Source organism: Xiphophorus maculatus, chromosome 15 (genome assembly GCF_002775205.1).
Source record: "Xiphophorus maculatus strain JP 163 A chromosome 15, X_maculatus-5.0-male, whole genome shotgun sequence".
NCBI classification, from domain to species: Eukaryota; Metazoa; Chordata; class Actinopteri; order Cyprinodontiformes; family Poeciliidae; genus Xiphophorus; species Xiphophorus maculatus.
In genome coordinates this window covers 9790173-9804535 of record NC_036457.1, presented here as the reverse complement: position 1 = coordinate 9804535, position 14363 = coordinate 9790173, and the positions used below count along the sequence as shown (strand labels likewise).

Below are 14363 nucleotides of genomic sequence, written 5' to 3'. Positions count from 1 at the left end.
AAATCGGTATTTCTGGTTCCGATCACTAGACTCTTCCGTGTTTCCAGCCCACTCGCTTGATTGTTCCTCACCCTCCCATAAGAAGCGCCACATGACCTGCCGAGTAGGAAGTGTCGAGCCAGCGGACATCAACAGCAGCAGAAGCAGCAGCAGTCCTCAGAAAAGGCGAGACGGGAGCCGCGAAATTCCGATTTCACATTCTCGACGTTTCCGCGAAGATAACCTGCCTCTGTGTGAACCAGACCGAGCTGTAAATCGGCCGCAGTCATGTACGTAAAGGTGGTGTTTTTCGCCGCAGCTCTGGCGCTGATTGACGCTGCAGCCGCCGGAGGTAAGTTTCGCGACCTCTTCGCCGAGCACGGCTAACGGCTAATTTCAGCCGGAAACCCCCGGCAAAAACAAGACTTTTTAAAAATCATCATTTCATATCTGCTTACTGCGACACCCACTAGGTGTCTCGCTTCTTTTGTTTGGCAGTTACCACATCAGGGTTCTGGTTTATATCAATTATTTATCCAGTTTCTGGGAACTTGTCAGCGTTATATCCACGTTGGCGAGAGGAAGTCGTGCTTCCAGAAAATGCTAGCCCTTTAGCTTGTTAATTAGCACTGCGACCTGGAATTACACTGGTATTGTGTAACGATCAGTGAGATGTTTGTGTCATAATGTTTATTATCTGATAACACAGTTATGGATTGTAAAAATATAATCGGAAGCAGGCATGATGATTTGAGAATCCGGAAGAGGTTGTTGTACAGTCACACTTTATACAAACCATGTTTACCTTTTTCGATTTTCACAAATATTTATAAAAGTTTAGAAAAGCTATTATGTTCAAATCGATCTACCCTCCCCAAAAAACAATTAATACGTCGTTTTCCCAAATTTCAAAGGTTTCATAAACGCACCAGTCCCAGTTTGACTAGTTTAATTTTGAGGTTTGTGTAGAACCTGATCTAGGATGATGTAAGAGCACTGAAATTATAGTTTTATCCATTTATGCAGTAATTATGAAGTTTTCAAAGATAAAACTTAAGTACTTGTTAAAGATAACAAGTACTTATTTTAGGATAATCCAGTCTTAGTCTAACCAAACAAAGTATTGTGAGATTTGTATAGAACTGGATTTATGGTAATGGACAGAAATGACATTTAAATACCTTTTTTAATTCTCAGAAGAAAAACAACCATTAAAACAAATGGTAAATATTACTTTATAGGGTGTTATTGATTATTATGGGATAACTCACTCCAGGTCTTACAGACTAGTCTGTAAGATTTATGCTGTAAGGTGCATTTAATCAATTGACATAAAATTCAGTGCATTTACTCCAGTTTATTAATTTTTTTCCATAGGTAAATATGTCTTTGACAAATTATTTGTTGCATTACCTTTCTATGACACTCCACATTTATTTTAAATTCATTTCTTGCTTTCTGTGTTAATGCTCAAACGCTTAACCTGATCATAGTCAGGTTAAGCGTTTGCTTCTACAAAGATGCAGATAAAAATCTATATCTTAGAAGTCATTCATGTTCAAATAATCATAACTAAGCTACATTTCTGAATTCCTTCCAGATGACTGTACCTCTCTGACATGTGAAAATTGTGTCAAAAACCCTGAATGCAAGTGGACTAACTGCACAAGTAAGTATCTCAATATGTGGCAGGTTGTGGAACCAAGGAGCACAGGTTGGCCTTTGTGCCCTTAATTGTGCAGACAGCTGAACTTATTGGAAGTTAGATTCCTTGCCGTGGAGGAACGGCTCATTTTGGCTTCTCAAAAGGCTGAGCTAAACCATAGCCTTGTGTCGACACTGGCCAGCTCAGGGCCAGAGTTAAGCAGTAAATTATGGAAACAAGATAAGGCTGGAATGAATTAGGCACATGATTGGAGGCCTGCTCACATTTGCGAGTTGGGGGCTCAGAAAATAAAATAAAAAAAAATCATAAATATTTCAATTGTTGAAATTGTTTCCTTCTAACCTGTTGATATTCAGCTAGCCAATGTTTTATTTCATCACCATTTTCCCACCAAATTTCCTTTTGTTTTCTCTGCATTCTCTTTGGATTGAGGTTGATCTCAGATCACATAATTTCTAATAAGGACTGCAGTGACCTTTTTTATTGGAGCTTCCTGGATTTAATTGTAATTAAAACTTTGATTTGACAACTTGTCTCATGTGAGTCAACGTAAATGTAGCAAATGTCAATATTCAAGATCTCTTACCGCAAAAATACAGAAAGAAATCAACATGTTTCCAAATTGACCAATGAATGAACTCTTACTTTTGCAACCACAAGTTAACTGCGAGAGAATAACAAGTTGGATACTTTTGATTTTTGTCACATTTTAATGAACTACATTTCCCCAAAACATCAGTTCCCTCTTAATGAGATTTACCATTTCTGAAGTACAAAAGTGTAAATAGCAAAGAAGTTGTGGGGATTTTTTTAAAGCATGTTTCACAGTGTGCTGGCTGCTGTGGTTATTCAAGTTGTGCCTCATTCAGTTAGATGCTTGCTGAATTAAACATGAATGATAAATTGTTTCCAGAGTCAACCAACAGTTTTTTTGGTTAAAACGCTTCCTCTTATGGTTTGGGGATTTTCTTTTTAACTCGACGGCTCACCTTGTTGTTTTTTCCAAAATAATGCATTATTATTTTTTTTTATGAGTAAGTAAAGAGATCTAGTTAAACATGCCTTTTGGAAGGCTTCAAAGTGCAGTTTGACATGATGCACGCCTCCAGTCATTTTGAAGATGAAGAAAATGGCAGAGGAAGTGAGAGGACGTGTGGCAGGAAGCAGGCAATATCCCCTAGCAGGGTAAGCGAAGGAAGGAAAAGATAATGACAAGTCAGGAAAATGTGCTGAGAGGATAAAAGATCTGCTTTAAGATTCTCAATGACTGGATTGAGCTTTTGGCTGTAGCTCAAGATGCAAAAAATCTGGTAAATCACACTTGAATATTGGAATGTTGGATCTCAAAAATTTGTTAAAGGTAGCTCCAGGAAACTTCAACGATCCAAATTCCCTCAGCAGACCCGAAAGCTGCAGGTGTTTTAACCGACACGATAGCCGACCTGTTTGACAACCTCAGATATTTGCGTCTTTGATTCTTTCCAGGAGAGACTATATTGAGATTTCATGACACCGCACCCTCCACCTGCTTTGACAATGACTGTTAAAAGGTTTTTGATAATGTATTGCTGAGTGACTCATCCAGAGGTTCAGCAGGACAGGCAGAACAACACGCGTCTGCCTCTTTTTTGGGGCGTTGCAAGACTAGGTGGTTAGGTTTTTTGTTGTTTTAGCCGAGGGAGAAGCTTGACCCGGTTTACTGTTACATTTTGTGCACAGTAGGAAATGGCAGCTTGCCACCCACAAAAACAATAACTTTGAAACGATTACACCAGCGTGCATTCAGTAAGTATTTAGTTTATACAATTGTGGTATCGAAACAAGACTTTTAAACACATTTTTCTTGCGTTTATATAAAGTAAAGCCTTGTTTTCTTTCGAAAGAATTACCCTGAAAAACCAACATGTATGCTTGCTCGACTTGAAGGAATACTGAGATCGTTTTAAATGGATTTTCTCTGAAAATAAAACCCCACCATGTTCAGGAAGCGATCACCCATTTAAAATGAACAGAGCAGGCAGCTGGAACGCCAGCCGTGTCCACTAAGACGGCTGCTCTGTAATAAGGGGTAGCCGCACGCTGTGGGTAGCGAGTCAACGCCACATTATCACCAGGTTTACTTTTGGTTTTAGGGATTTTCTGTAAACAAGCACTCTGCACCAGGAGCATGTTTCCCTGCTGTCTCCGGCTTTAACGCTCCCTAAGCTTACACGTGTACATGTGAGCTCTGAGGAGCTTTAAGTGCAGACTGTGACAGAGCCTGCTGGGAGCTCCAACTCTCAGGACCACGAGGCTGTTCAGCACAGTGATAATAATGTCACCATCTTGGCAAAGTGTGGGAGTGGGTCCTACCTTTTGCAGCTGCATGTGACATAACATCCTTCTGACCTAATGGAGAAGGAAAAACATACACAGACTACATTATCAGGTTACATAAAAGTTGTAGAGGGAAAAAAAAGTCTATCATACTTTTTTAAAATCAAATTTACATGCACATGTCAATAGATTCGAGCACTTCCTGCTTCCCGTTGCTGATGAGCTTTATGCAAATGCTGATTTAATTTTCCTCAACGTCTCACCGGAGCCGCAGTTTGATCACCTCCATGTCGTGCTGCATTAATGTTTAAGTTCATGCAAAATCAGACCCAACCAAGTATTGACTACGTTAACTGAAAAGCTCATGGACATTATTTTCACCAACATATCTGTACTACAAATCCATTTAAATTTTTATTTAAATGTTTTTGAGAAAATTAGTTTTAGCTAGTTATAAGGCATATTCACAAAATTACTAGAACTAAAGTGTTTATATACATCACTGTGTGATTCATCTACATGTGTTTTGCTTCTTGCATCAAATGACTAAAATAAATGAACTTTTCAGTGTTATTCTAACACCTAAAGATGTACCACCTTCTTTTATTAATGTAAATCAAGTCCAAAGCTACATTTTATTTTGTAGATTTTTCCTTCTTTTCTAGTTTTCTTTTCTGACCACTTGAAGAAATGCTGCTAAATCATGTTATTCAGCGGGGCAGTTAGTTTGAAAACATGTCAGAGAAAAACTGCAGAGTGGCAGCGCTGTGCTTTAAGACAGCCGCTGACATGTAAGTGAATAGCTACTGAATGCCTCACATAACTGAACCAACAGCAAAGTGGCAAACTCTCAAAAGACTCTTGCATGATGAGCTCCACAAACTGATAATTACGTCTCAAAAGCTGTTTGGGAGTCACTCGTTTTTTTAAAACTGCGTGCCTGATTAATGTATAATCTGCTGCAAAGCAGTGGAAAATCTCATACAGGCTAAAGCTAGTGAGCCACACTTCACCTTATTTAGAGGCCTAAAACTTACTTTCAAGACTTGCTTTGGTAAACCTGATGTATTTTTGTAATTTGTAAGTATCCATCTGGTGGGAGTCTTTTATGGTTTGGTTGCTCTTAAAGAGACCTGTTCCGTTCTCTGTGCATTTCAGATTCATAATATCTCCACAGGTTTTAAGTAAAACACATTTAGGAGCATTCCTGTTCTGCTATGGACTTCTCTGCAATCATATTTAACTGCTGATGTATGTTTAATTAGAAATATTTCTTCCACTCCTAAAACATTTAATGAAGCCTATCGAAAGATGTCCATTACACAAAGGAACTATAGTGTTAAAGCAACAACACAACCCGCTTCCTGCATGAAGCATTCGTCCTGACAATCACATGGATGTTACTGTGACATTTCTCACCTACGTCAAACATTTTTATTATTTTTTTTTTTTCAGTTGAATCGCACCTCAACATGGTAAAGCACATTTCTGCAGCAGCAGTTCATCAGCTTAAGCTTAGGTTTCTTTAATCGAAATTTAGGAATTATAAGGTTTGGGGATTTTTTTTTTTAATGTCTGGAAAACATTTATGCAATTGTTTGCTTTTGTTTCATGGTTAAACTTTAACAACAGCTGTTAAGCATAGATAAGACAATAAATGGGTGTGGAAGGGAACACTTAGTGACTTATTGCCTTTCTTTTTTCCACCATGACCAAAGCTACAAGCGTGTCGAAAATCAGTGAAAAATCAGAATTATTGTAGATTCCGGGTATAAAATGGAGCATTTTTCTCTGTTGACCTTAATATGAAGCACAGCCAAGATCAGACTTGATAGGGCAAAGTTTGCCTTACGAATGGTTAATAAATGATTAGACTACACAATAAAAAACAATGCACCTAAATGGTTCTTACTAAATATTACATAACCATTTTTCCTTTCTAATATTACAGAAAAAGTGATACCGATATTTCCAGTGTGTTAATTTAACACTTATAGATGATACTTGCATTAAAATCCTGTGCTATGATTTATAGTAATGTTTCGCTCTTCAGCTACTGTTTGGTAATGTGTGATAAAACTTGCTGCTCATATCTCGCGTGTCGAATGATAACAGAGTAGGTTTGGTATAAATGCAGCAAACAGGGTCACATGTGGCTCGGTAAAAGAAAGTTTATGCCAGTTGCAGTTTGCAGTTGTCAATGAAGGCCTTGTTCCCTTGCGAAAGAAATCGTTGATGGCCTCAAGTCTGTGCTTGTGAGAAACTTGTACTTCTAGCAAAAAGAAAAAGAAAAAAAAATAGGTAGGGTTATATTTTGGAGCAGGGGCAAATCTAAAACATGCAGGTGTCTGGCCGTGGAACTTCTCTTCTGTAAATAAATGCTTTCCATGGCAGTACATGTGCAGTCGTCCATCTTTAACTTCTGTGAAGTTAAAGATGAGACGTTGTTCACTTACATTAGACTATCGTATTCAGAATTAGATGTAAGGATGAAACCAGTGTATTAAAAAAAAGCAAGCTAGTTACACAATTGGAGTTTTTTGGTAGATTTAATCTTAATGAAAGACACGCAGAGTAGCGGTAATCTATGTAAATGATCATAGCTCACTGTTTTTGACTATAATTGGATTCCTAAAATGTTCATTTTTACCATTTGAAAATAAAGAAGCATCAAGAGCTCTTTGCTAAAACTAAATGTCAGCTATGGGGCACAGGAACATTATGCTGACTTGAAAGTAATGAGGTGGTCCGATGGGGCAGGCAGGATAGAGAGGGTTCATCCTCCCTCTGCAGGAAGTGGAAGTAGGATGTAGGTCTGTGTGAGCAGCTGATCCTACATTCCTGTAGGGGGGAGACGAGAACAGAGTGGCTCGCCTGCGTATCAAGCTGAGCGCCCTGATTCAGTGTGGTGCTGCTTTCTATATACATCCTTCTGCATATTTGTGAATCACTTCACTTCATCTTGGATCATTAGTCATAGTTGGAATTTGTTACATGCTTTGATGTTTGGCTTATTTATGATGTTTTAGTAAAACCTGAAGACTTAAATTGCAGTTTTTTATCAGGTGTTTCAGTGGCCGTTTCCTGTGTCAACGCTACCCTTGTGGCTAACCTCACCTGCAGCAACGCAACCTGTTCAAGTAAGTTTGACTGCATATCAGAGCTAAATGAATAAGAGTTATATTCTTCTGAATGTAACATTTTAGACCCAAGAGAATCAGCAGACACTTATTGTTTTACATATGATGCATTTCTTCATGATTAGACTTTTATTTATCTGTAGATTCTGGATGGGTCTAATTATTGTCTTACTAAAATATTAATTAATGGTCAGTCAGGGCTATTTGGGTGTTTTTCTCTTGTCTGTTGTCTATAATCCAGATGTTTGGGTGTTTTGTCTGGCTTTTCTTTGTATGTTGTGTGCTGGTGTTGGTTCCTTGTCCAGCTCTTACAACCTTGGCTACACCTACTACCATACATACATCTGTTGCCCCCATCATCCCTACGACAGGTAACCACCGCCTAATACCTGAGCTCTATCTAGTCTGTGGAGTCCATTTTGCTCTGGTTTTATTAACAGATGTTTTTGGTGTTTTTATAAACTTTGTGTCAGAAATATTTTATCAGGCTTAAGGTGGTAAGGTCCCACTTCCAATAAAAAGATGTGCAATAGATATATAATGTCCTCTCAGTACTTAAGTGGTGATTTATTTTTATTTAGTTAAAACCGGTTTAGGTTTGATTTAAACTGGTTTTGCTAATGTTTTGATCTGGGATTCCAGTTTTGGTCAATTTGTGATTTCTCTTAAATATAATATAACATGTTATAAGAACAACACTAAAAATTGTTTTAGCTAGCTTTGTAACACAGTGCCATTACTGCACTGCATTACAAAAGTAGCTGTAAAATAGGGTTTCACTGTTATTTTAAAGACTAGGTGACTTTATGTATGCGGTTAGTGAGGTTAGCATTTGTAAACAGCAGTTTTCTATCATATGTTTTGGAAAATGTACATATTTAAAGCTGCAGCATGTAACTTTTACTTTTATTTGTTAAAACTATCACTATGTCATAAAAGTTACCTACTGCAGCTTTTGAGATTTAAAAAAAATCATATTCTATGAGATTAAAACCTCAGAATGTTTGATGTATCATTTTTACAGTACTCTCTTTAACTTTTTTTTTGTATTTGCTGAAAGTCTTGCTCTCTCTCGCTATATTACAGCCTGAATGAAATACAGATATGTGAGATGGAAAGAAAAAAATAGTCTTGTTTTGAAAAGCATGTGACATTTTTTCCCTACTTCATTTTAAAACACTGATAGCATTTGACATGATGCATTTACTGATTGGAAAAAGGTAGGATGTATTAGTTTCCAACCAGCAGGTCACTGGTAAAAACTGTTCAAGTTATTACAATTCTACTCATCACTCTCTACAAAAAGCACATTTGTGGACAAGGTTTCTACCCAGACACCTTTCTTGGTCTTACAGACTGATATTAGTGTGTTGTGTTTTTATCTATTTTTCTTTATTTTGGGGTTGTGGTCGTATCACCTGTTTCCAGCCAAATCTCAAAAGCACATTGAGCAGCGTAGCTCAGCGGTTAGTTCATGGCCCACCAGACTGAACAGAAAGGTAGAACGAAACCTGGGAAATCTATTGCTGCCTATGCAAGCAAATTATTTGAAAGATAGAAGCCAAATATAAATTGTGCCTTCAATAGTAGCAGAATGTAGCTTTTATTAAGTGGACACTAATAATCTGTCCTTAAATATCAAATTCTTTATCTGATTGCCCTCACTTTTAAATATGTCTATGTTAAAGTGGACAAACCTGCTTTATTCTAGAAACTAATTCAATGAAACATGAGGGAGCTTTTGCTGTGAGGTAGAAGCCAGAAGTAACTCTTAAAAGGAGAGCAAGGTGTGAAGCACATGCTTGACACCTTCAGCTCTTCAACAGTTTAACATTCACTCTTCTCTGCCGCTTTTGTGGTTGTGAGTGGAAACTATCAATCCTATGAGGTAGAGAGTAGCCGATGTCGATTTTTATCTTGAATAAATGTTTGATGGGTCTCAAAGTGATGTAAATATATAGGTTATGTGTTTAAAGGTACCAAATCAACAGTTTCCAAGAATTACTGGTGTTTATATTTGTTAAGGGTTTGTTCTTGCTGTGACCCTGTTTCAGTGAATTCAACGCCTACAGCCGTAACGCCAACTCATCGTGGCAACAGCTCCACCACTGCAACTCCAACCTCCACCTTGGGTAGGTCTGACATTTACAATAGCAGGCATCTCAGTGGTCTTGTAGCTCACTTCATCATACAGAGGGGTTTTTAATAATTTTTTTTTCTTCCAAGAAACATCTTGAGCAATTTTTCAAGTTTGCTGAGATAATTCTGAAATATTTAAACATCTTTTTAAACATTTTACTACTTTGCTTGTCACAGAGGTGTCATTTGGTATTTACCAATAAAACTTTTAAAAAAGCAACACAAGTTAAAGAGTAGTTTTGTTCCATCAACATCTTGCACAATAACCTGCCTCTGGATTGTTTTTTTTCCTTACCCACTTGGGGTATTTCATCCTGCCTCTTGATTTACAGCATTTTTTTAATCTACTCAGTCAACTTGTAAAGCAATGAGGTTATGTGACTCCTGTAAATTATAGGAAGTGACTCATTCTTATTTTAGTTTGATCAGGGGCCATAATTTCATATTTAATAAAAGTTGACAGGCCCAAAGAGGGAATCAGAACCACAGTGAATGGAAATTGGAGTTGAATATTGAGAAAATATAATATTAAAATGGGCTGCATAATGGCAGAAAAAAAATATTAATAATGTTAATTTGACTACAGTTGACCCCAATTGACTCCATCCATCTTTCTTTTCCATACCACTGAGTTAGATGAAGCATTTTAGTAACTGACATTTGTATCAGGTTTAGACTTTGATACTAGTGAGAGTCCATCCAGCCCCTCAAATACACTTTTGGCTTGCAGAGGATGAATCCAAGCAACACAAGTTAAAGAGTAGTTTAATAGTCATGATGTTTTTACAGTCATGGTACAGAAAATGTAAACACTTCTTAGGAATCAAATCTGTAGCGTTGTCGAAATCCAACCTTTGTTGCATACAGACCCATCCAATAAATTAGAATATTACTGAAAATCCAATTTGTTTTAAGAACTTTTACCACTAAGTGAAAACACATTGTATAGGTATTTAAAAGCGAAAACGTGGGCTTAATGTTATTTTCAGAGGCTACTTTTAATTTGAGAAGACTCATCTAGACTTGTATTCTAATTTATTAAATATTTATTGAACACAGGCATTTCCACCTGTGTTTTAAAGATTTATCATTGAGCTCAGTCTTTGACATTGAGCTCAATCTTTGACATTGAGCTCAGTCTTTGAGGATTTTGCCATTCCCCTAAGTTTTAACTCCCTTCATTGATTCTTTATTAGATTCAAGTCAGGACTCTTGATGGAAATTCCAAAACATTTGTATTTTTTCCATTTAGAAGAAATATTTTGGCCAAATTCAAGAACTTGCCTTAAACTTAAATTTGGCAGAGATGTAAATGCTTGTTATCCAAGCACAGCACCCTGTGATACTCCACATGACAAACTTGATCTAGTCCAGCCTCGTGCTGTTGTCTTGATCCCTACAGCATGTTTTAAATTTGTCATGTATAATATAGTAAGACTGTTATCTGAAGCCATCTGAATATCAGTAGTAGTAGTGTTTTATTCCTCAGTGTCATAATGAGATCTTTCTTGGTCCATCATGAAATCTGGAATAAAAAATGAACGAAAGACCAAATGCCCAAAAGAAAAACTACAAAAAGTTATTTTTGGAAGATTTTTGACTTCTTGAAACTAAAACTTAAGGAAATCAAACTAAATGGAGTTCCATTTATAATTTTTAATACATTTTTTTTTAAAATCACATTTTCTTTTTGTTCCCTTTAAAGCACCGAATACCACAACGGTGGCCCCTCACAAGAACTCGACGTTTGATGCCGCAAGCTTCATCGGCGGAATAGTGCTCGTCCTGGGCCTTCAGGCCGTTATCTTCTTCCTCTACAAGTTCTGCAAATCCAAAGACCGTAACTACCACACTCTCTGAAGTGGCCGCACTTTAGGATCCAAGCCGTCCTCACCGATTTCGACCCCTCAGCACACACTCATAGGGGTGGACTCAAACAGCGTTTCCATACAGTTTTTTTTTTTTCTGCTTTTTTGTTTTAATGTTTAGACCTGCATGACTGAATGATTCATTTGATTTCAAAGTGAATCTACTCCAACGTGCATTTAGGTCTCAAGCATGTAGATTACATAAGCAAGCAGCTACCCCCACCTCCATCGTGTCATTAGTCATCCTGCATAGAGCATTTTCCAGCGAATTGAGTGGGCTTGAGTTATTTACAGCCCCTCTTCTTATGCCTTCCCCAATTAAATGCACCACACAAAGGAAAAACAATTAGCCATGTATACAGAGTAGCTTTTTCCTGCTGAGGCTTGAATATCTATATTATTTTTTACCTGATTTGGAAACACTGTTTGAGCTCATGTTAAACGTGGCAACAGATGATTAAGGATTGCTTTTAGCTTGTGAAATTTTTATTTTCTTTTTCCACACATCTGATCCGCCAGGAATAAAAGCGACAATTAATCATCTGACGTCAAACAGGGGGAAAATAAGTCTTATTTGAGTGTCGAGTGTTTCTGCTGTTCGGTTCCCACCGCCCTCCTTGGAAACCTCTCTCCCAATACAAGATGTTTAAAAATGTCAAACGCCAACTGCCAGTAGAGCAGCCCACCGCAATAAATAATGTTTAGAGCTAATTTCAGAACCACAAATCTCCCGTATCTTTTCACTTTCTGATTGTTAAATCTTGCAGGTGAATCATGTGGAGCAGGTCCTTGTCGTTTGCTTTGGTATTAAACCGGGTCAAAGTGAATCGTTTTAGAATATTTTCAAATTATTTAGTTTAATTGTGCAGAAGAGGATGAGGTGTGGCGTGCACCTTTCTTGATGTGGACAGTGAAGTGCCTTTGATGTCCAGTGTGAGTGAAAGCAAGTAAAGGGTTTATATTTTTGTTTTCTTTTTTTATTTCCATATTGTGAGAAGCAACGGTATCGCTGCGCTGATATTGCTTAGAGCTGTAGTGTCCCAGCTGGACTGAAGAGCCTTTTATTGTTTAAGAAAACAGGATGTTTTTTGGCCTTGAAGGCCGTCGTTCAGTTCGTAGGTGCAGCAGAAAGACCAAACGCGGCAGGACGACTGCGCGATCACACTACTACAGACTTTTGGAGTGAAAAACTTAACAGTTTCCTTCCACTTTGCTACATCATGGTTCAAATCTGAGTGGACTGGGAGGAAAATATTTTGATATAGGCGACAAGCATGATGGTGTACTTTATACTAAAAGATTGTGAAAATATTGGACTTTATCTTCCAAGATAAGTGTCTAGAAGAGTCAAAAAATGTAGACCTGGTGTTAATTAAGGATTTCACTTCTAATTAATTGATTTGTAGTGTAAAGGTCAGAATATCAGTCAAGTGGCCGTGTTGAAGCCTCGTCTTCTTACTAGCTAGCTGCTAACTTCTTTTTTTTCTGGATTTCTCAGCTTTTGTCTAACCTGTAAATAGCCACGTCTCGTTTCTCTCCTGCTGAAAGAGAAGCAAAATGTTGATTGGAGCGTTTAGCTTTGCGGTGGCTCTACTAATTTTGTACAAATGGCTTTCTTCCCCCCAGTTAGTGCATGCTGGATGCTGCTCTCATTGCATATGCAACTAGTACCTTAAGACACCTTCAAAAACCACTTAATTATTTGTGATGAGTCCATATGCTAATGGAAGGATGCCTTGAAACCGTGTACATGAAGCCAAAGGCCTCAGTTTTTGGCATGTTATGTAACCCTATTTTTTTTTCTTTTCTTTTTTGGTAAATGGTTTCAGGTTTAGCTCACAAATAAAATCAGAGGCTTGTTTTAAATATTCAGATTATGACCACAAAGCAATTAATGAATGCAGATGTTTGTTTGTGTTTGTATATTTTGAGGTTGCATGGTCTCTTTTGCATTAACGTCACGAGCCAGCAACGTTCCAGCCCTGCTGCGCCGTTTCGGTTCCCCTCTCTGCTGCATGTTGGGTCCATTTGCACAAATGAAGAGAAATATTTTCGAGTGCTGCTGAGCACGTTCCGCTTTCTGCAAACGGCACGTCGATGTCCCGATGTGCCGTGTCTCGAGCAAAAGTGCCTTATTCAGTTATCATCCATTTTCATCTGTTGTGAAACGAGATGTCACGGTGACTAAACGTCAGCACGACTCGTCATTTTAAGGCTCCTGTAAAGTGCTTTCCTGTGTTCTGCGTACGTTTGTTGCTCTCAGCCTTAATCTTTTCAACCAAGTCCACAGAGCTGTTGCAAGGTGACAAGCTGTTCAGGCAACACGCGTAGGCTACTTTCTGTTTCGGTGTAAGATTAAATGCTGCTTTTGTCAAGATGAAAAACATCAAGTAAATCATATATTTCAGCTGAAGCAGTCTGGTTGTAGCCTGAACAGCTTCTCGGCAGCTATTTGTGATCAAACACCCTGGTGAAGTAACCACAGACAGGCCTATTTCAACATGCCCTCCCCCCTTTACGCAATGACTTGAACTCCACTTCAGTTGTAACCTGCTGATGTTTTCTGTCGTGAAGGATTTTAAAGTATGACATTAAGATTCATCTTATCACAATTCAGTTTTCAACCAGGCAGTGTTGGCCTTCTTTGCCTTGTCGCTTTATTGCTAATTGCACACACACTCTAGCGCTGTGTTTTTCACTGTCCATTTGTCTTGTTGGTACGACTTCTGGCTTTTCTCTCTCACCACTATAACACAGAAACGTATATAGCCATATGTAGACACTGAACGGTGCCACAATGCCTCCCCTTGAATGGTCTTTGCTTCTTTTTGTGCCACTCAACTTGTTTTGTGCCTCTGACGCCTCTCAATTGTTTTTTTTTTTGTTTTTTTTTTTGGCCTTGTTTTCTGGTGTTACCTTTAGTTTTACAATGTTAAACCAATAAAGTTTGAATATCGTTAAACAAATCTCTTCGTTTACTCTTCATATGATACCGGTGTGTGTGTGTGTAGTTTATCTAAGTGGGACAAGAATACATTCACTGTTGTGGTTACATCAACTTCTACTGATTCTTTGTCTTTCGTGTAACTTAATACTGACTCGACAGATTCACTGGGAGCAGAGGAAGTGAGTCTACAATATTCTGCGCTGTGGAAAAGTTGTTTGCATCCTGCGTTTTGTTGCGTGTTTTAGATTAGCAAATTTGCATGTCGAAAAAAGATAAAGTAACTTGTCTAACATCTCTGGAAGAACTTT

The 14363-nt window shown here is 38.0% G+C and overlaps 1 protein-coding gene across 2 annotated transcripts; it reads left to right on the top strand.

The window, feature by feature from the left end:
* Window positions 1-109: 109 nt before the first annotated feature.
* On the top strand, window positions 110-14074 carry cd164 (CD164 molecule). 2 transcript variants are annotated; one of them, XM_005802601.2, is made up of 6 exons: window positions 111-331; window positions 1580-1648; window positions 7027-7101; window positions 7407-7472; window positions 9156-9233; window positions 10946-14074. In XM_005802601.2, the coding sequence occupies exons 1-6, from the start codon at window positions 268-270 to the stop codon at window positions 11098-11100; spliced, it is 507 nt and encodes a 168-aa protein (XP_005802658.1). In that variant the 5' UTR covers window positions 111-267; the 3' UTR covers window positions 11101-14074. The 2 variants fall into 2 exon arrangements, with proteins under 2 accessions (XP_023202957.1, XP_005802658.1); XM_023347189.1 differs by lacking the exon at window positions 7407-7472 and having other exon boundaries at window positions 110-331.
* The last annotated feature ends 289 nt before the right edge of the window (window positions 14075-14363 follow it).

What these genes read in the sequence shown, in the direction of transcription:
- cd164 (XM_005802601.2), top strand. Translation starts at nt 268, where the DNA reads ATGTACGTAAAGGTGGTGTTTTTCGCCGCAGCTCTGGCGCTGATTGAC. An exon ending in CAAGTGGACTAACTGCACAA is followed by an intron (nt 1,649 to 7,026) that starts GTAAGTATCTCA and finishes GTTTTTTATCAG; the next exon opens with GTGTTTCAGTGGCCGTTTCC. An exon ending in AACTCCAACCTCCACCTTGG is followed by an intron (nt 9,234 to 10,945) that starts GTAGGTCTGACA and finishes TTCCCTTTAAAG; the next exon opens with CACCGAATACCACAACGGTG.